Source organism: Primulina tabacum, chromosome 7 (assembly GCF_025594145.1).
Source record: "Primulina tabacum isolate GXHZ01 chromosome 7, ASM2559414v2, whole genome shotgun sequence".
Taxonomy (NCBI): domain Eukaryota; kingdom Viridiplantae; phylum Streptophyta; class Magnoliopsida; order Lamiales; family Gesneriaceae; genus Primulina; species Primulina tabacum.
In genome coordinates this window covers 33741152-33763644 of record NC_134556.1, presented here as the reverse complement: position 1 = coordinate 33763644, position 22493 = coordinate 33741152, and the positions used below count along the sequence as shown (strand labels likewise).

Genomic DNA, 22493 nt, shown 5'->3' with positions numbered 1-22493 from the left:
ATCAAAATTTGATAACATGTATAATAACGATACAAGAAAAATACACAAAATTTCTCGCTCCCCTCACAAGCAAATTTTTGGCCACCAAAAGAATTTTAATTTTCTGCTCGTCGGATTTTTGAAATTCCGGCGATCCATTATCGACGTTAAATCGTTGAGATCTCTATTTGATCTAACGAGTAACTCGGTCTCCGATCATGAACTTTATTATCCGATCAAAATAAGAAGATCCATTCGTATGAATTTACAAGAAGAATCAACTACGCTAATTCCGAAACTGGTTTGATATTCAGCGTTAAATACGTAAAAATAAACATATCTAAACACCTTATGAATGTTTCAAATCATTCGACACCCAAGGCACGTTTTGAGCGTAAAAAAAAAAAAATTCTGTTACACCTTGGATGCGAGAAAACGATACTCCAACAAATTTCTTGTGTAATTAAGTGGACTCAATTTCACATCAATATAAATTTCTTATATAAAAAATTTTTTCAATTGAAAATGATCAATGAATCAAGATAAATAGTTAATCAAACATATGACGTGATATTTTGAAATCTATTGTCGAAATTACTACTATCTCTAGTTGTTTTAAAAATAGGAAGAGTCATCATTAACCAAAAAAATATCATGCGTGATTGGTTGATTTACGGTGTAGAAAATTAATATATATAGACCACAATAAAATGTGTTTATTTTATAGATAGAACTTAGATATGGCTTTGTCCATCTTACCCGTGCAGACAGGCTTGCACGGACTAGAAGCTTGATGTGTGTTATTTTTTTACACATGTCAAAATCCTGCTTGGACTCAAAATCCAATACCCCAGCAGGATCTTGACATATGTCAAAAAATGACAGATGTCAAAATCCTAGCTCATGCAGTTAATATGAAACAAAAACTTTAAATACAATCTAAATAAATTTTAGTTTAAAGTAAAAACAATATATTGTTTTGTTGCAATGTTCTAAATAGGGGTGAGAGTTTGGTGGAAAACTTGCAATTTTAAGAGAAACAATAATTAAAAAGCTATCATATTATGTATCACCTAATAAACAAATAGGGGTCAACAAAGTAAAGGAAATATTATATCTTTCTTAATTAGTTTAAAAAATAGAATTGCTTAATTGGTCAAATAAATTGTGGGCACTTGAATTGTAAAAGGAAATGTTAATTTTCATGCATGAAATTATTATATTTGCTTTTACCCATTTATAATTTTCCAATTTAAACAATTTAATAGACAACCTTCTCTATTTTTCTATAATTAGAGACCCACCTTAAGAATTCAATTAAAATTAAAAAAATCCAAGAGTCCAGCTTCTCTATCTTCTATAAATAAAGTTGACCTAAACAAACCAATACAATCCATATTATAATACTACGGCTAAATATTGGAGGTGATCTGGACTGTGATGGAACTAACTCATCTTATAACCCAATTAAAATCCATGTAATAGTTGAGTTAACAATAGGAAGGTTACACTTTTTTATTTTATGTTTCACTCTTGAATATGTCTGATGTCATGTTAACATTTTATCAAAAAAAGAACAACAATAAAAGACTACACAATTATATGTATGTATGTATCTATGTATGTATAATCTAAATTCATATTATTAAATTTTATTTAAAGTTGTGCATATTCATAAACAATGTGAAAATATATTCTAAATTTTAGTTAAAACTATACTAGCAAAATAAATGTGGAGCCGTATTTTAACTTTGTATTGTGGATATTTAAGTTTCGCATGGAAAGGAGAAAATATAGTATTTTCTTATTCGGTTTTGTCAATTAAATTTTTAAAGTTTGAATTTTTTGTATTGATTTTGATTTTTTTTGTCTTTAATTCTTATATTGTCCGAGAACTGATGACATTAAAAAAATATTGTGGATATTAATTAAGTTTAAGATTGGAAGAAGAATTTTTTTTTTTTTACTTAATTTGGTTTTGTCATCTAAATATTCAAATTTTGTTTTGATGCATTAATTTTGAAATATTTGGCTTACAGTCTTATTTTTCTGGAGAGCTGACATTAAATTAAAAAAATATTGATATGCGATAGAAAATTATTAATTTTTCCGATGTCAGGTCATCAATGAGGCCAAAATAACCTAAAATTAAAAGATATTATAAATAAATCGAACTTTAATAATTTAATTAACCAAAATATAGATTCAGGATGGTTATACGAATTAGTAAGGTCCGGTTTCGGAAATTTTCCATGGTTCCGGTCCGGATCCAAAAAAAATCTTCATTAATGTTGGAGGTGGCTCAAATCAAATCCAAAACCGAATCGAATCAAACCGGAACCGGTCTGGACACTCCAAACCGGTTTCGCGGTTTGGATTGGTTCCATGATTTTATCCATGGAATCGAAACCGATTTAAGACCGATTCCGACCATTTCTCGAATTTTTGGGATTAGTAAAGCATGCCTAAATTTTTAACTCAAGTCATTTGTACATGCATTAAACTGTTTGAGGAAAGGATATGTTTCAAAACAATCTTATCAAATCTAATTAAGATCAGTAAATTAATTAATTAAAAATTAAGAAAATATGAAAAAAAAAATTAAATAATTAATATGGTAAATTAAAATGCTTCCAAATTGAGTAAACATTGACATTGTGATGACTATTGTAATAGTTTATTTTGAATACTTATAGGTCGTGTTTCAGTCAATGCTCCACCTAAGAGGGGATACATACATAAGTTATTCTGCATTATGTGGGTAATGGTTACACTAGTAGTTGACACCAATGTTTTGATTGACAAATTTTGGCGAAATCCTGGTGCAATCGAATCTGAATCAGTCCAGCAAGTAAAACTTTCCATGAAAATTACCTTCATCGTGATATCACCCCTTCCACTACAAAAGAAACGGAGATTTGTAACCGATTTAGAGACCGACAGTAATTTCGGTCTCTAATTTGAAATCGCAATTAATAATAACGGTCGTTACATTTATTTTCAGATTTAATATTATTTTTATTGCTCGATTTTTTATTCTACTCACAAATTAGAAACCGAATTTATATTTAGGTCTCTAAGTTGAGACCGACTTATTTTGTCGGTCGCTAATTTGAGACAGAAATATGAACGTGGTCTCTAATTTGAGACCGAAGTTATTAATATCGGTCCCTAAATTTATTTTCAGATTTAATATTATTTTTGTAGCTCGATTTTTTATTCAACTCACTAATTGGAGACTGAATTTATATTTAGGTATCTAAGTTGAGACCGATATATTATATCGGTCGCTAATTTGAGACAGATATATGAAAGTGGTCTCTAATTTGAGACGAAAATATGAAAGTGGTCTCTAATTTGAGACGAAAATAGGAGAGTGGTCTTTAATAAAACCTAATATTTTTAAAAACCCCACTGCTATTTCTCTCGCACCAGTTATATCTCAAAACTTAAAAACCTTGCGGTTTCAATTCTTCCAACACCATCCGTCTACCGTCGCCGCCGACCATAAGGGTGTCTTCCATAGCTCCTCCGTTATCTGATTTAGAGGTATTTTTCTAAATTTTAAGTTGTTTTTCCTCCTCTTTTGAGTTTTTTTGGAGAAATTGACACACAAATTATTGTACTGAAAATCCTTACTCACGTTGCCGCTTCCACGATGTATATCAAAGCCAGAGCAAGGGATCACCGAAAAAAGAAAATTATATTTCACATGGAAGTTTTCAAAAAAAACAAAATTAAAAATATCTCCTTTATTTAGGACAAAAATCTGTTGGGGGATGTTGAGAGGAATCTGTAAGAATTCTGAATCTGAAACCACAACGAAAACAAATAGCAGAGAATACAGTGCTGCTAATTTTAGCACTATTTTCTTCTTTTTAAATATTTATTACCCAAACACAAGTACCAGCAATGGGGGACCGGACGTTTTGGGGGTGGGGGGAGCCACATAGGATAATATGACCACAAGAATTTTCGAGATATCTCAAGCTACTACAGAGGGGGAGGAGCCACATATTCCATCACAGGATGCCATAAACTACATATATTATGAGGTTGTTGGAGGGATGAAGAAAAGATGCATTTATGGACTTGGATCCCAAGCAAAAGTTGCCTTTTCTCATGATACGTTTGCTTCTACAGGAAGGGTTCGTCCAAGTAGCTCATGTGTTGAGATACAAGAGTTGAGGGCAAAAAATGCTGATTTGAAGACTCGAGTTACTGAATTGGAGGAAAAGATGCGTGAATTCATGGCTCGTATGGTGTTTTCGCAAACACTAGAACCTCCTTCTGCTTTTCCAGACTTTTCTTCACCTATTATAGATTCTGATAAGACTCAAGCTCCTTAGACACCGTCCTAGTAGTTAAAGTTTGAGTTTCAATTGGATTGACATGTAAATGTTTGGAAGTGGTTGAACATTTTGTAGAATGAATTGACATTTGTTTTGGATATTTGACACTAGTATAAATATTTGTGTTGATTTTGGTGTTGATAAATTGTGGCTTGGAATAGTTGTATTGATGTTAATACTGTATTGTGTGTTTTGGATGGTTATATTGATTGATTATGCATATTGTGTTGTGTTTGGATTGGTATAAATAACAGTAGCTGGGGGGAAAAACAATATCTAATTTAGAGACCGATTTCTTAAATTCGGTCTCTAACTTAGAGACTGATTGTGTTGTATCGGTCTCTCATATAGTGACTGAATAATGAATCGGTCTCTATATTAGAGACTGACTTTAATTAGTCGGTATCTAAATTAGAAACCACATATATAATATCGGTCTCTATTTTAGAGACCGATAACGTAAAAGTGGTCTCTAATTTAGAGACCGACTAATTGTATCGGTCTCTCACAATTAGCGACCAAGGTTATTGATACCAACCAATTCGGTTGGTAATCGGTCTCTATTTTGCTGTAGAGACCGATTTGTCGGTCTCTAATCCGTGTTTTTCTTGTCGAATTCGAAATCGCGAAATTCAATTGTTTAGGTTTTCAAAATCACGTTTTTGTCATTTTTGAAAATTTTTGGATCGCCGATAACTTCACATAGGAAACTCAAATTTCAATTCCGCCTACTGCTCTGTAAACCTCACGACGTAGGCTTCCTATCTATATAAAATTTTCATTTTTTGAAAAATTTCTCGAAAAATCTTGTTCAACACGTATATTATACTACTTGTCAAATTTTATGAAATTGAAGTAAGAAGGAAACGATTAGTATTGACTTATATCATTTGGAATGTATCTATCATAGATAAGTTGATTTAAGATGAAAAATTTGAATAGAGGATAATAAATTATTTGAAAACTAATATGTGAAAATCTGATATAGGAATTATAAATTCTTGATGTTATAATATAGAAGTTTATTTTGTGTCAATAAAGAGTGTGGGATGCGACGACTTGGATTTTTTAAGCACTTGTCATCTCAAGAGCTCGAAGCAAACGCATGAGACTCGAATGATGGAGACTCGCGAACGTGAACCCCTCCCCCCAGCTCAAGAACCCAAAAATTCAGCTCAAGGAAGCTCGTGATGTGATGTCCTAAATTACTCAAATTTCAGCTACAGGAGGAGCTAGGAGTTGGATACAATTATGGCGCAAAAATTGGCTCTTTAGTAAACGAATGTCTCTTCATATTGGATAAACTCTGACCATCATCATGGCTCGTTTGGGCCTCAAGAAATCGGTGGAGGACTGCCCTTTGATATACAATATTGAGCTCTATAAGTACCCACAAACCCATAAAATCTTCTCCAACCAACCCTCCAAAATCGAGCACTACACCGGGTGCCCAATTTTTTAAAAAAAATTATATGTAAATTTTGTATAATTTTAGATTAATTTGATATTAGTTCGAATAGATCAATTTAAAATATTAAATGATTCTAAAGTTTAAAATTTTAGTTCAAATATAACCATATTTCTGACACTGCCATTGACCGAGTTCATGTCCTTCAAGATGAGTTTAGTTCAACAGCAAGGCTAGTTTAAAGGCATTATTCTGCCCTTTCATTCACTCGTGATCAAGCCAAGAAGTGTCCTAAGAAGTCGAGTTGCGTCCAAGCTGCGATTGAGTCATATTTAAGCCACGATAGTTTGATTCTTTGCACTTACAATTCAACGAGTTTCTAAAAAACAGTAAATGAGCTTATATATTGTTTTAAATATTTGAGTATGTTTTAAAATTCGATCGATATATTATATGTTTGATATGTGTTCGCTTCCTTTGCCTCTATTCGTTCAGTTCTAATTATTTTATGTCTTGTCAATCAAGTTTTGAATCTGAAATGCGTTATGATTCAAATTGAATGTGGGAATAAAATTCATAAGTTTTGTTCTGGCCCTCATACAGTGGATATAAAACTGTGTTATGGTCCCCACACAGTGGATATAAAATTGTCTGACCTTTCCCATTATAGGAGTAACATTAGGGGATATTTTGACCATGAATAATGAGACGAATTTTAGTGCTCTGCTATATTCCGATCTATTCGGTTATGATTTATGTTATTGATTTTGTTTCTGTTTTGATATGATAAGCTAATTTTTGAAATTTGTCCAATTTATGTATTGAACTTTTAAAACTATGTCTATATGTATAAATCTTGTTATTTTGGTAATCAATCGGTCCTCGCTTGCTGAGTGTTTCCCAAACTACTCACCTTGCTTACTTCTTTCCCCATATAAGACTGAAGAACAAGTGAACGAACAAGTGAACGATGAAGAACAAGAGACGTTCTGGGGCTGGTGATGGAATCCGAAATCTAAAAATCAAGCACTATTTAGCTTTAGTTTTAGCTTCTGTTGTATTTCACTTCTGCAACTATGAAATGCACTTTTCTGATTTTTTGTTGTCAATCTAAGGACAATATTTAAATATGAAAAATACGGGTTTTGGCTATCTATTTTGCTTAGTGGCTTATTGTTGTCAAACAATGTCGAATGCCTGTGAACTTTGGTAACGGGACATGACAGTTTTTTCCCTGGAATTTAAACCAGTTTAGGACCGATTCCTACCAGTTCTCGAATTTTTGGGTATGTAACATGTTCCATCAAATGAAATCGTTTCGTTTTTCTTAAAAAGTACTAATATTTTTTTTCTGATTAGTCGGCCGAAACTATACATATATGTATACTTTTTAAAATAACCTTGCATCATTTGAAAATAAAACCACCAACTATATTTGAAAATTCAAAGGAAAGAATTCAAATATAAAATCGTCAATCGTTTATCAACCCTAACTTAGAAATATTTCAAAATAAAACTAATTCTAGCATCTTCTAAAAACCACTCAAAATCATCATAAAAATATTTAACGTAAACTTAAATCATAAACTTAAAATAAATGCGGAAAACTAGCGCTGGTCCTCGGGTTGTGTACACCTTCAGTCCAGCAAGATCAATGATACTCACGGAGAATTTAGGGTCCGATTCCAGCAAGTGTCACTAGTCCGGACGCAGATTTTGGAATTGTCCTGAGCCTGAAATCATGAATAAGACCGTTAGAAGGGGGCCAGGAGGGTGTCCTGGCGTAGTCCCTCCGACGCTCAAGTAAGAAACTGAGGATATATGGGGGGAGCAGCTAAGAGTACTGCTGAAAATAATATAGAGAATTCAATGAACTGAATACCCAAATCTGATATTTATAGGAGGGTACCTGAGCCCTTGACGGGCCTTCCACCTTGGATAGAGCAGGCCTTCCACCTAAGATGGGGGATGGGCCAGGGGGCCCAAATTTAGTTTGAGCCTAACTCTAGTGAGCCCATCTATGGGGTATCACCAGTCTCCCCCTCCCGAGTCGAACTGAATCGCAGGTTCGAAGTTCGATTAATTGCGTTGTTTTCGGGTTACAAAATGTGAGTCGTTCACTTTTCCTCCAGCCGCTCATTCGCCCCCAAAAACTTGAAAGCAAATTAAATCACATTCCCATTCTGGGCCTCCCCTATGAACAGAGGTCCCCTCTTCATTCTAATTTCCTCAACACAGATCTCTTGATGTACTTCGTTCATCGGCTTTGTAACGTCCCGAAAATTTAAAAATCCATGCGAACCACATGCATACAGTTATTAAATTACTTTTGTATTTCAATTAAATGTTTTAATTGCATGAATTAATTATGTTGTGCGTATTTACATGTTTAAAATATATTTTTCTACATGATTGCATTAAAATGTATTTTTAATTGTATTCGAGTTGCGATCGAGGAACGGAGACCGAGGGCTGAAAAATGGAAAATAATTTTATTAAATAATTGTTTTTAATTATTTAAATATGAGTGTTGCTTTTTCATATTTTTGAAAATATGGGGTTTTGAGGTGATTTTATATGCCGGGACGTAAACTTTATCGGTATGGGTTTTTCAAGGAAAAATACGAACTTTTAAGTAACCCGGCTATTTATTTCACAAACCTATTTTAAACATAGCATTTTTATGATTTATTCTACCCTTCCAAGTCATGAGCCATCCCCGTGGACCCATGGATTCAAATTTCCTTCTTTAATTTTCGTTTTTGACACTTAATCAAACCACCCGAGCCAACTCCCGGGCTTAAATAATAGTGTGCCTCCGCCCCTGGTCGTGAGTACGTTAAATTTACGTACAAACATAAACCCGGAAGAGGATAACTCATGACCACATAGGCCAACAAAACAAAGAAATGGTAGAAAGTAATCGATTTGAAATGAAAATATGAGGAATTACGTCACATAACCATTTAGATTTTGTTAACTAAAAATATTCCCCACAGTAAAGAAGTCAAGCTATGTTTCTTCAATACAATAGACAAAAATATATTTATTTTTAAAAATATAAAAAGGTAATTAATTATATATATATATTTGTGTAAGACGTAAGAATAAAAAAAAACTCAAATGATACTATCTTACATGTCAAATTTGTGATCTGAATCATGAAAATTATTAATTTTTTTTGTTTGAAGTATCGTTTTTCACTACAAAAGTGTCGTTTTTTGTTAGTTGTGTTATGAATAATATTGTGTAATATATGTTTATTTGACTGAAAAATATTACTTTTATATCAAAAATATATTTTTATGCTGATTTGAGTTAAAATTATTATTTATTTATGTCAAATGTACAATTTTTCATTGTATAGATGAACGTGCTTGACTCATCTCACGAATATCTATATATATATATAAAAGCAGAGTTTTACCAAAAATAGTAATTTCCCGCCAAAATGTCATTTCTAAAAAAAGAAAGATTTATCATGAATATTGACATATGTGTACTGCAATAAATGATCAATTCAATTATTGTTTAAATTGATTATATCAATTCATTTAGTTCAATTTGAATTTAATTAATTTTTATATTAATTCAAATGTAATTTATGTATAATATGTTTTTTATTTTTTTACTCAAATTAAAACTAAATTCTATTGAAAACGTAAATTATATTAAATTTTTTGCATTGATTATGTCGATCAGTTTAATTAAAAAATGCATAAATAATTTTAAAATACAAATGATTGCAATGTTCAGTATCACTCATGAGATAAAACATTCAAAAATAAATTTTATTATTTTAAGTAATTTTCTGTTCATATTACTTACTAAAAAAGAAATACAATATTTAATTAGTTTATTTAATTTTTCTAATTCTAAAAATAAAATTGGTTGAGTGTTAAAAGTTATCACTATAACAAGGTTTTTCAATGGACATTAATTTACCATTTAATAATTATAATTTTTTTAATCTTAAATACAGATTATTTTGAAATTACCTTAATTTGAATGAATTAATGCATTGTAGTTTTCTTCCAAAACCATATGTATATTGTATATCTTGAATTATCTTCTTATAAATTCAAATAAGATAGCACAAGAAAATTAAAAGAGATATATTTAAAAGAGTTTCAAATAGACATTAAATTACTCTCAATAAACATGTATATTACCCTCAATAATCAGAAATGTTTGACACCCAATGCATGCAATTCGAGATTTCATAATTTGAAATAGTTAATGTATGATATAATTCTGTCAAAAGCATCTAGTGTATAATTTTTGTCCCTTAGGATGTCTTATTCGAATTTTAAATTATAAATAATGCAATATTGCATATTATATTATAAACCAATTTTATTCTATTTATCTTACTAAATTTATCTACTCCAAAATTGAATTCTGAAATGAATATTCTTTTCAGCACCATATATGAGTCGAATCATTTCAAAATGTAATGTTCGTTTAAATTTAGATTTGTTCGTTGTTATGAACTACATACATATGGAAACAACGAAAACGACGGGCATTAAGTTTGAAATATGTCTTTCATGATCGAGAAGTAAAAAAATATTATTCTTCTATTCGTACAAAACTTTAATTATTACGTATTATTAATGTGATAATTTTCTTCTATATTACAAAGTCACGGATACATGATAGTATAAAATGTCCCGTAATGAAAATTATTAAACCAATTCTAAAGAAAGTAAACATCTTATTAGAAGACACCTTATAAAATTTATTGACATTATTTTGGAATACACGTAGTAAATGTTAATAAAATAACTTTTCTGATTTATACATAATTTATTTATGATCACATGTTTCATTTTTCTTTCGAAATAATTGGTTGTTGTGTATAGTATGAAGAGATTTTGTAAATAAAATCACAATTCATTTGGATAAAGATATTGATGAAACAATTATTGTTATCATTCATATGTGTCAAACACGTGTCATGTCACAAAATTGTTTGTGAATGTGGATTTAGACAAAATTACTGTATGTTTTAAAAAGTATTTCTCATTAATTTTTTTGAATGTGATTTAAAAATATTTTTTTATCACATGTTAAAAAATAATAATATATAGCTTCTCGAAAATTAAAGAATTAAATATGTATTAAGATTGGTGGCCGACATCAATACACTAAACACGATAAGCATCATGTCATTGACTTAGGCTAACACAATATAAAATTTTGATATATGATAGTGATTATTAGTCAAAAAAATTAATCGACATGTGTTGTATTTAACAAATTTTTTTAAAATTAACGAAAAAATAGTTTTTATTTTTATTTTTATTTTTTATAATTATATTATTTTTTTCAATTTAAATATCTATTCATTTTTCACTAATTTTTAATTATATCATCTCGTGCATCGCACGGGTTAAATACTAGTATATATATAAAATAGTGTTGCAAAAAAAATCTACTCATAAATACATTTATAACTTGTTATCATAAAGTGTGAGTTCCACCTATGAAGAGAAATATAATTAATTTAGAGACAAAAAAAAGAGCAAAATATTAAGGAATTTTTTTATAATTTTATTTGGGATTCTGGTTACTTGAGTAAGAAGTATGCCCGTGATTTATTCCATGTAATGATCCATGCCACCGAATGCTTGAGGTTGAATTACTCATTTAGCCTCCTATGCCACAAAAAGAGTTCCATTTTCTCCGCTCCAAGGTTAAATTAGTCATTTGCTCCCTTCTGGCCTCCTATCGCTATAATGCAATTGCACAAGCATTACAATAATCATCCTCATCATCATCACCATTACATAGATTAAATAACACATACATAAAATAATTTTAAGAATAATCTCCATTTCGTAGTGTGATTTTGTAAAAGAAAAAAAAGTCTCGGACTTCTCCATGTCGTAGTGAGAGCCTCTTTTTCAAAAGAAAAAAACACACACACACACACACGTGTGTTATTTTTTAATAATTTCCCGACACTGATTTATGTTTGCTAATTTTATTATGAATCAAATGCCGAATAATTAGGGACCTCAAATGGGAAAAGATAAAAGAAAATAAACGTGGCACTTCGAGAAACGACAGCCTCCATTCAATTGAATGGCCGTCTCCGTTATTCCGACATCGTTTACCTCACTCCTCCGCCGTCCTCCGCCGCGGCTCCGTTTGGAAAATCATGTACCCTTTTCGCGCATTAAAGCATCATGGCAGGAGGTGCATACATCTCTGTGAATATAAGCAAGATTAAGTAACTGGTTTTAGAAAAAAAATTTGGGGCTAGTTTAATCAATCATTTATATATTACTGTTAAAGGTTGCTGGCGTTATGGTTTTATCGGCGATTCCATTCACAGCTGTGAAAGCGATTGCCAACAGTCCTCTCGGGGAGGCACTCCAGAGGCAGATGGAGCAGAAGAAGAAGCTTTATGTAGAGAATTCTTCCAAGTTTAAGGAACTTGCGGAAAAGGCAAGAGAGGAGAGGTAATCCAAGTCCTTCCAACTCTCGATTTCTGTAATAGTTGTTTTTTTCTTTTTATGATTGATTTTCTACAACAAACTTGTGCAGTGAGATCAAATTAATTAAATCCGTAGATCTGTCGAGTGGATTGATGATTTGCTTGTAGCGAGCTTGGACTTGCTAATTTTCAGTCTTGTTTCATCTTCTCTAAAGATTTATGTACAATTTTTTTTCGATAGAAAACTAAATTTATTATAATAATTAGAGGTTACACCATATCTGCGGACGAGTAATCCGCAGCAAATCTACAAACAAGAGAAATAAAGTGCAGATCTACGACATCACATCAAAAATTCTCACAATCCTAAAAATTTCCGGTCCTTAACAATATCTGATATACATAAATGGCTGAACTCTTGCAAGTTGATAGTCCAAGATGCCACCCTGAATTTTATTTTATCCCAAACTTGGTCGACGGACTCCGACTCATCTTCAAATATTCTGTTGTTCCTTTCCAACCATAGGGACCAAAAAATGCAGTGAAGTATCAAATACCAGAAGACTTTGAATTTGATCCCTATTGGACACAAGGAATCCCAATTGAATAGATCTTTAGCTTGCCTCGGGATTGTCCATTGAAATCCTAACTCTTTCAGAACATAAGTCCAGATACCTCTCGAGAAAGAGCAATGCAAAAGCAGATGATCTTGACTCTCTTCATTTTTTCGACATAAACAACACCATTGTGGCCTTAACACGCAATCTTTCCACCTTCTTTGCACCGAGTCACATGTTGGCAGCTTCCCCAAGGTTACGATCCACGAGAAAATCTTAATCTTTTGTGGGACTTGTACTGTCCAGATGCTATTGAAAAAATTGAATGTAGGGAATTCTGAAGAAGAGAAGAATGAATCATAAAAAGATCTGACAGAGAACAAGCCCGAAGGGTCCCCCAACCAAACTCTAAAGTCCTCCATACCCAATTGCAATCTGACAATCTATAAGACTCCTAACAAAATAGTGAACTCACTTAACTCACCCTCAGTAAGATCTCTTCTAAACCTCACATCCCAAATGAAAGAAGAACTGCCCCCACTATTGACTACCTCTATGAAATGACGGATAGGCTTATTGGTTGAAGTGCAAATGCGAAACAAGGACGGAAAACATGTTTTCAAAGAGACCCCTCCCACCCAAACATCCTCCCAAAAACGAATTCTATTACCCTCTTTAGGCACCACACTAATAAGTTGTTGAAAAGCCTGGTAACATCGAGAAATAAACTTCCAAGGACTTCTGTATGTCGTCTTGTCTGTCAATCCCAAGTCCCACCCATTTTCTTGTAACCCATATATACTCTTAATGACAGTCTTCCACAACGATCCTTTTTCCACCGAACATCTCCACCACCATTTACCAAGAAGAGCCTTATTCCTTAGACAAATATTCCCCAATCCCAGACCTCCTTTATCCTTCGGTTTGCACACCTGCTTCCATCTAACCACATGACAATGTTTCTCCCCTTCAACACCACCCCACAAAAAATTCCTCATCAATCTTTCCATTCGACTAGCCACCGTTATTGGCACTTTGAAAAGGGATATGAAATAAGAAGGCATTGCACAAAGGACAGCCTTTATCAAAGTAAGGTGGCCCCTCCTGGACAGGAACGATTTTTTACAACTTGCTAACTTCTTGGAAATTTTCGAAAGCACTGGTTCCCAGAATTCCATTTTATTGGGATTACCTCCCAACGGTACCCCAAGGTATTTAATAGGCCACCTCTCTTGTTTGCACCCAATAGTGATTGACATATCATCGACTTCTTCTTCCGAACAGTTCAATCCCAGCACAACACTTTTTATGTACAATAGGTATAGGGAGTGAAGCCATTTCCATTTAAAAGATATGAGCCTGGAAGCCTAATGCATATTGGATTTGTTTTTATGCTTAAAGCCATTTGGCAACAAAGAGGGGGATGTGGAGTCTCAAACTGAGCTCTCTGTTCGATTCTTCAAAATTTATGTTCTTTGGAAGGAGATGGTTGTTTTTGCAACCATTATGGTGAGCGGAACAATGAGTTCCTTAAGTTCACCATAAATAATGCCATGGGCAACGGGATTTCATATAATGGAACAGTTGGTTCTTGGACCAATTTACAGGAAACATATTTATGCGGAAAGATCTTAAAGGTAGTAAAAGGGGAACTTCAACTTTATTTAATCTCCTGGTCCAGGACAACGCCCTGTAGCCTGGAGGCCTGTGGCTGATTGAATTGACATGCAAAATGTATCATGAGTAATCAATCTGTTAGCATTAAGAATGCCAGTGTTTGCATTCACATGAATTTAGTGTCTGTGATATTAAGAGAACAACAATTCTGAATTAACTAAATTTTTGTTGGCTTGCATATCAATGGAACAGCTTAATTTCATTTGGAATGTCAACTACCTGTAGTTACTAAAAATGTTCAATAAGATTTCTTTCATTGGCCTTAGCCAAGTCAGCTAGCTCATTTTCTGAAAACTGAATTTCTAATTTTCCAGTGTGTGGTATGGTGACGATCGTCCTCGCTGGCTCGGTCCCATATCATATAAGTATCCTGCCCATCTCACTGGTGAACTACCTGGGGACTATGGTTTTGATATTGCAGGTTTGAGCCAGGATCCTGTGGCCTTACAGAAATATTTCAAGTGAGTGCTCTGCATGTATAAGTATTTTGTGATCGATAACAATATCCTTTTGATTGACAAAAAAGGTACATTGTAAACATCCCTTTTCCTTGGGATCAACAAATAATTTCCCACTCCAAAACTTTGATCATTTATTAGAACGATGATCGGCCTCTTCAAACAAGTTCCTACTGTCACTCATTTATCAAAGTCGCCATATTTTTGCAGTTTTGAGGTACTCCATGCTAGGTGGGCTATGCTTGCTGCCCTTGGTGTTATCATTCCAGAAATATTGGACCTTTTAGGAGCGTTCCAATTTGTTGAACCTGTTTGGTGGCGAGTGGGCTATTCGAAGCTTAAGGTTATTGTCTGCTTCTAGTTAGAGATTCAGTAGGCAAGTGTAGATCTTTTTTCACTCTAAGTACAAGAATTATTTCTGTGGCTGAGAGGTTATTTTAATGTTTCAAAGAAGTCTTTATCTAAATATGAAGAAGTCTTGACCATACACTCTCTTTAATTGCGGGTTGCCTCACATAGTCCTTCTCCTTCCTTTTCATGTATTCATTGGCCGACTTGATCGTTTGACCTGCACGAACTGGAACTTCTCTATATCTCAAATACATAACTCCTGCAAACAAAAGAACTACCTTGAAGGCACATATACAAGATTGGAGCCAGTGTGAGAATTACATGTTTGTGTCATGGGGTCATAAAATTTTCCATAAATTTGAACAAATAAAGATTATTTATGGTTTCTCTTGAGCATTAAAAATACATTTAACGTAATTTTTTTTTACAGATATTAGATTATATAATGTTATGCACACTAACTTGTGATTTCATGATCTCTTGTAAAGTAGCCAAAAAAATTTAAAATAGATCTTTTGTGAGATTATCTCACTTATCTTTATTCGTGAGACGGGTCAATACTGCCCATATTTATAATAAAAAGTAATATTTTTTGCATAAAAAGTAATATTTTTTTATAACTGATCCAAATAGAATATTCGTCAGACAAAATTGACCTGTGATACAGTCTCACAGTAGTTTTTGTGTGTTTATTTATTATATTAAGTAAACCAGTTCTTGAAACAAATAGTAAAGCCTTAAATTCTCTCAACCATACAGGCCCTTGAGCTTTTTGTGCAACTTTTTCATTCTTTTTAATCTTTCACCAGGGTGATACACTAGACTACCTCGGCATCCCAGGTCTTCATGTCGCTGGAAGTCAAGGAGTGGTCATCATCGCGATCTGTCAAGCCCTTCTAATGGTAAATTGTTCTTCTCCACTGCAATCTAAACTAATTTTATACCTTGGACTTGAGGATTCATAATTCCCCATTGTTGTGCGAAACTCTAGAAATTTGAACCTACATGGCACTTTTTGTATTGGATAGGATGTGTAGCAGTTACCAACCCACAAGGTTCATGATAGAAATTGAAGGACAAATTGTTTTCTTATTGCATCTTGTTTCCTCTTGGCTACAGGTTGGACCAGAATATGCACGATATTGTGGTATTGAGGCTCTTGAGCCTTTGGGAATTTATTTGCCTGGAGACATTAATTATCCCGGTGGCATATTATTCGACCCCTTGAATCTTTCTAAGGATCCATTTGCTTTCGAGGACCTGAAGGTGAAAGAGATCAAGAATGGACGCTTAGCTATGGTTGCCTGGTTAGGTTTTTATGCTCAGGCAGCTGTGACAGGTAAAGGTCCTGTACAGAATCTTCTTGATCACATCTCAGATCCCTTCCAGAATAACTTGATTTCAACTCTGAAATCTCTTGTGAAATAAACGTAAATGAGAAATGTAAATTCTATATGTAAATGTCTTCAATATCTGAAACTCAGATCCCACACATGTAACTACAACTTTTGTAGGTTGATCTCGAACAGCTATTAAGGGAAGGCCCCTTTTGTGCTGGAATCTGTTGTAGAATGGTTAGTCTCCGGGCTAAGAATTTAAACCGGAATGTACCTCCATGCTTATGCTCATTGCGAGTCAACTATCCAGTATAAAACAAAACTTGGATTCAGAATTTCCGAAATTGATCGAAACGACGAGCATATGTGTGTTAAAATATGTTAACTTCTATGAAACACAACAAATAGGTTTAAAATTGAACCAGAGGTGTAATAGCCAGCCTCAACCTTCAAACAAGATGGATAAAATAGAATGCCATACATCATGTAACAAGGAAAGCGTGTTAAAATGTCCAACGTAAGTTGGATAAAGTTTTTGGGAACTTGGACGATAATCCTCTCTTGAGCTAGTTTTTTGGGTTGAGTTATGTCAGTATCTCCATCTTAATAAAAAGGTGCTTAATACCCCCATAAGAGTCCGGGTTATGGATGACCCGAGATATTAAATGGATAGCCCAAATCAGAGTCAAAGTGCAGGATGATTTCTCCAGCAACCGGGCAGGTGAATGCCCGGGACATCTTCTCCCCAGGCTACCGGAAGCCCAAGCTCTCTTATAAGCTCCGTGATGATTTCTACTCGGGTATCTCGATAACAGTGCCGCACTCGAGTGCGAGAGCTCGAGTGCGAGAGTAGGTAAAATCTTATCTCGATAAGCGTTTTTGACAGAATCATACTGATGTGACGATGGAAAATAAGGACGACGTGACAGGAAGTCAACATCTAAGATTACAAGTGGTAAGTATGTACTGAAAATAAGATACTCATCACCTTTTTCTTCATATAAATAGGAGGTATGTATTTCATTTGAAAGATTCGGACATTCTTGTTCTAAGCTCTTGGCATTCACATATATCTTCACATATATTGCCATTATCCTTCACCTTCGACCTGCCGACTTAAGCATCGGAGTGGCCACGCCGGACACCCCTCCAGCGCCCAATCACGAGTTCATTTCATTGTTTGCAGGTCACGGTGGAAGCCATAGTTTACAGATATACCTTCATTATAGATATATTTCCTTGCTCATTTTCCCTTAAACAAAACTATCATCATCATCTGGTAGATTACCCCAACCCAGCTCACCCGATTCACCCGGATATCATCAGCACCTAAATTTTCAAGTTTAATGATCTCTTCACTAACTGCAAATGCAACAATTCAATTGAACTGAACTGTGAAATCATCGAAGATTGGTTGTCAAAATACCAAATATGTTTCCTCCGACACAAAGTAACTTAAACTTTGATTGCACTTTCTGATTGGGAAGTACATCTCTTTCTTTTTTGTTTCTCCGTCTTTAATAATGCCTGTGAAAGGCCAAGAAATTAGAAGGGAAAAGTTATGCATTAAGCAAGTAAAATGAGGTAAATTTGACATTATTATTAAAAACAGTAATTTGGAGGAAGAAAATAGCTGGAATCACTAAATGTTATAGAGTTTTTTGGACCATCTGACACACTTATAAAGTGTCGGTACAAAGCTCGCTTGAATTTTGTCTATCCAAAGAACTAAAAAAACATGATTTCAGAAACAAAGCTCATTTTTATGGAAAGATTCCATGTTAATGAATCAGCCACATTTCAAAGTGTAAGTACATGTTAGAATATTGTTGCATCAGTTGAGTCAATATTTGAGTATGCTGTTTCTCAAGAAAGGGACAAGATTATAGGGACAAACATCACCATTTAATGGGACATTTCAGGATTTAACAAGCTATACAGGAAATTAAAAAATGTATACTTTGATCACAAATTCTATAGAGATTTTAAGGATTTATTTTGTCGCATCGTTGCTTATATTTCGTACCATTCTGAATTGTTTTTAGGTTTGATCGAAGTGCATGTGGAAAAAGATATAAAATGGAAAAGAAATACAAACAAAATGCGTGCCTACCGACCCCTTTAATGTGCCTATATAGAATGTGCAAAATGGGAAAAGAGCTAGCTCAGGTTTCATGTCCTTTTATGTGAAAATTGTCCATATTTTGACGCAGAATTATTTTGAAAGTGATATTTGGGCTCGATCTTTGTAGATTTCTTGGAAGAAAATACAAGGTTTCAAGGACTCTTTCTATTGAAAATTATAAATAGAAGCCTTGGATAATTCTTGAAAGACTTTTTCACAATTATTCTCGACGTCTAGAAATGATAAAGGATCTTTTATAGCAAAATAGTATGGTGAAAGCAGTATTACTCATTTTAGGAATAATTAAAATAACTCGATATTGTTAAAATGAAACAAAAAAAAACGAAAAACATTTGATCATTCGACAGTTTGGTTTGTTGTTTGAAAATAGAACACTGATATGTGAATTAAATTAAAATCATACACCTTTTTAAATTATGTAGTGATAAGTTATTAACTTTTAATGAAAACAAAAAAAAATGATAAATCAGTTATCAGTCATGTACATACATAGATTCCGATACAAAAGATCAATCTAACCAAAACATGACGTTGATCGTATAGTCGTTGGCACAAAGATTTAAAAAAAATTATTGCGACTGTAGTCAATGATAAAGCACAACAATTTTTTTCTGGTAACGCGATGAAATATTGAAAAATTCATTTATGAGAAAAAAGTTATTATGTAACGGAGAGAAATCATTAAGGTCAACGCAAATTTTATTTATTGTCTTAATATAGAAAATTACATGTTTATCATATATTTAATTTTGTATTTGAAATACGTGTAGGGAATTGAAACTTGTATTCGATCAGGTCAAATGAATTTATTCTCAATCATTATTCATCATAGGTAAGAAATACTTTTCAAAGGTAATTGAACATATTTACAAATCGAGTTCCCATTGATTTTTGTATGCTTTTTTAGGGGCATTTTGATGCTATAATTGAAGCTATCTCGATAACCGAAGAATGATGTCATCTACTATCCAAAATAAGTAAGATTCAAAATAAATAAGTAAAGAAGCATGAGTTCGTTCTTACGCTAAAGCAAAAAACCCGAAACCCATTGCACTAAAAAAAGTCAACTAACAAGGGACCCTTCTTCAAACAGGTTCCTACTGCCACTCGTTTATAAAAATCACTCTCTCTCTCTTTTTTGTTTCTTCTTTTCTTTTCTTTTTTCTTTTTTTTTTTTTTTTTTTGCAGTTTTGAAGTGCTCCATGCTGGCCCTTGAGGTTTTCGTGCAACAATTTTTTCACTCCTTTAATCTTTCACCAGGGTGATACACTAGACTACCTCGGCCTCCCAGGTCTTCACATCGCTGGAGCCTGGAAGTCAAGAAGCGGTTCATTGAAATATGTCAAGCCCTTCTAATGGTACATATTTGAACCTATATGGCGCATTTCATATTAGATAGATCGGATGTGTAAGACTTGCCAACCACAAGGTTCAAGATAGAAGTTGAAGGACAAATTGTTTTCTTATTGGTATTTTTTCCTCTTTTGATCATACGTCAGGACAATATACAAGATATTGTGGTATTGCGGCTCTCAAGGCATAATTTAATTCCCAGAGACATCAATTATCCAGGAGGTATATTATTCGACGCCTTGAATCAAAGACCCAGTTGCTTTCGATGAACTAAAGGAGAAAGAGATCAAAAATGGGATTATGGGAGCCAAGCTATGGTTGCCTGGTTATGTTTTTATGCTCAAGCAGATGTAACAGGTTAAAGGTACTGAACAGAATCTTCTTGATCACATCTCAGATCCCTTCCAGAACAACTTGATTTCAACTCTGAAATATCTTGTGACAAATGTAAATGAAATGTAAATTCTATATGAAAAGGTCTCCAATATCCGAAACTCAGATTCTACACATGTAACTATGACCTTTAAAGGTTAATCTCAACCACCTATTTACTAAAGGGAAGGTCTCTTTTTTGCTGGAATCTGTTGTAGAATGGTTGTCTCCGAGCCCAAGAATTTGCACTGAAATGTCCCTCCATACTTGTGCTCATTGAGAGTCAAATATCCAGTTGTAAAACAAACTTGAATTCCGAACATGAATGAAACGTGTAGATGTGTTTTAAAATATATTAACTTCTATGAGACGCAACAGAATAGATTTAAAATTGAACCAGTGGCGGAACAGTCAAACATCATATAACAGGGAAAGGGTACCAAAATTTCAAGTTTATGATCTCTTTAACTATCTGCAAATGCAACAATTCAACTGAGCTATGAAATCCTCGAAGATCGGATGTCGAAATACCAAATATGCTTCCAGCACAAACTAACTTAAACTTTGATTGCATACTTTCTGATCGGGAAGTACATTTCTTTCTTCTTCTGTTTCTCCGTCTTTAATGATGCCTGTACAAGGCCAGGAAATAAGAAGAAAAAAATCTAAGTTAAAGCAAGGACAAATGAGGAAAACTTCACATTATTGGTAAAACACAGTAATTCTGGGGATGAAAAAATAGCAGGAATCATTAAATGTTCATAGAGTGAAAACTAACTAATACAATATAGAAACTGTTTGGACCAAAGAAATAATTTTGACGGATTCAAATTTCTAATTTAACATAAGTCCACTCAAATTGTCTATGGTAATTTTTAATTCCATGCGTTCCAGATACCAAGCTCATTAGGATGGAAGGATTCCATGTTAATGAATCAGCCACATTTACAAAGTGTAATTACGAAGCTACAATGTATAATTTTCGAACTAAAGTCAGTAAGAGATGTGCAGGATACTGAATATGTAGTTACGAAGCTACAATCTATAAGTTTCGAACTAAAGTCAGTAAGAGAAGTGCAGAATACTGAATATATGAAGATCAACGTTCCAGTCACTCTTTTGGAATATTGTTGCATCAGTTCAGTCACGAGTATACTGATTCTCAATAAACGTTACAAGATTACAGGGACGAGATTACAATTTAGCGATCATCCAGGTATTCACGTTCAATATAATGTGACATTGCAGGATTTATCAAGCTATAGATAATAAATTCAGCAGACCATAATAAATCACACGAAGCAAACAAACAGCAGCCATTACAGACAGCACACAACACAACCAATCTTTCAACAATGTAAAATCCTAATGACCAAAATGAAGCAATTTGATTGCAAATCATTATTACTCAGAAAAGGATTACCGAAAAGTGAAATCATAACGAGAAAAAATAAAAACTAAAGTATGCTACAATACCTGGTGCTTGGTGAGACGGCGGCGGATGGCACGTGTTTTTTTGGGACGGAGATCAAGAGGCAAATACTTCTTGTTCTTGTATACTTCCCTCAGAGCAGCCTTCTGCTTCTGCGATATCACGGTCAGCACCTGCGCAATTGAGAGCCTCACCACCTTGATTTTAGAGAGCTTGTTCGGAGCGCCTCCAGTCACCTTCGCGACGCGCAGCAGGGCAAGCTCCGCCTTCAAATCTTTCAGCTGCGCCAACAGATCCGCCTTGCTCTTCTGCCGAAGCTCGTGCACCTTGATACGAGCTAAAAACAAGAACAAATATTAAATCATACGAATACTTATTCAAAAACAAAATCAAATTTTACTTCCAAAATAGCTAATTTATCGTTGAATTGAAAGGTTTAGCATCTCTTCGTACCCATTTCGTCCTCTTCGTTCTCTCGATCTGCCTCTGTTGGCTGGGAGATGGAAAATAAGGAAAACGCTGCTATCAAAACCCTAATTTACGACCTTTTGGATCCGTTTGGATTTTGGGCTATTACGGCCTCAACCATTTCAGTAAACTTGAATTCTCAAAAGCCCAAACTTAAA

General features: G+C 33.7%; 2 protein-coding genes and 1 long non-coding RNA gene across 4 annotated transcripts; 2 read left to right on the top strand and 1 right to left on the bottom strand.

Annotated features, from left to right (window-relative positions):
* The first annotated feature begins 11732 nt into the window (after positions 1-11732).
* LOC142551361 (chlorophyll a-b binding protein 7, chloroplastic) lies at positions 11733-16855 on the top strand. Of its 2 annotated transcripts, XM_075660562.1 has the most exons (7): positions 11733-11943; positions 12043-12209; positions 14733-14879; positions 15087-15219; positions 16037-16129; positions 16347-16566; positions 16742-16855. In XM_075660562.1, exons 1-7 carry the CDS (start codon positions 11830-11832, stop codon positions 16744-16746), a joined length of 879 nt encoding a protein of 292 aa, XP_075516677.1. In that variant the 5' UTR covers positions 11733-11829; the 3' UTR covers positions 16747-16855. The 2 variants fall into 2 exon arrangements, with proteins under 2 accessions (XP_075516677.1, XP_075516676.1); XM_075660561.1 differs by having other exon boundaries at positions 16347-16855.
* Positions 16856-17609: 754 nt separating this feature from the next.
* Positions 17610-22000, top strand: LOC142551363 (uncharacterized). The gene is made up of 2 exons (XR_012821565.1): positions 17610-18175; positions 21155-22000. It is a non-coding gene; the product is annotated as an uncharacterized LOC142551363 (long non-coding RNA).
* On the bottom strand, positions 20796-22493 carry LOC142551362 (large ribosomal subunit protein uL29). Its single transcript, XM_075660563.1, has 3 exons — positions 22321-22493; positions 21912-22204; positions 20796-21067 (listed from the first exon to the last, which is right to left on the bottom strand). Exons 1-3 carry the CDS (start codon positions 22322-22324, stop codon positions 20993-20995), a joined length of 372 nt encoding a protein of 123 aa, XP_075516678.1. The 5' UTR covers positions 22325-22493; the 3' UTR covers positions 20796-20992.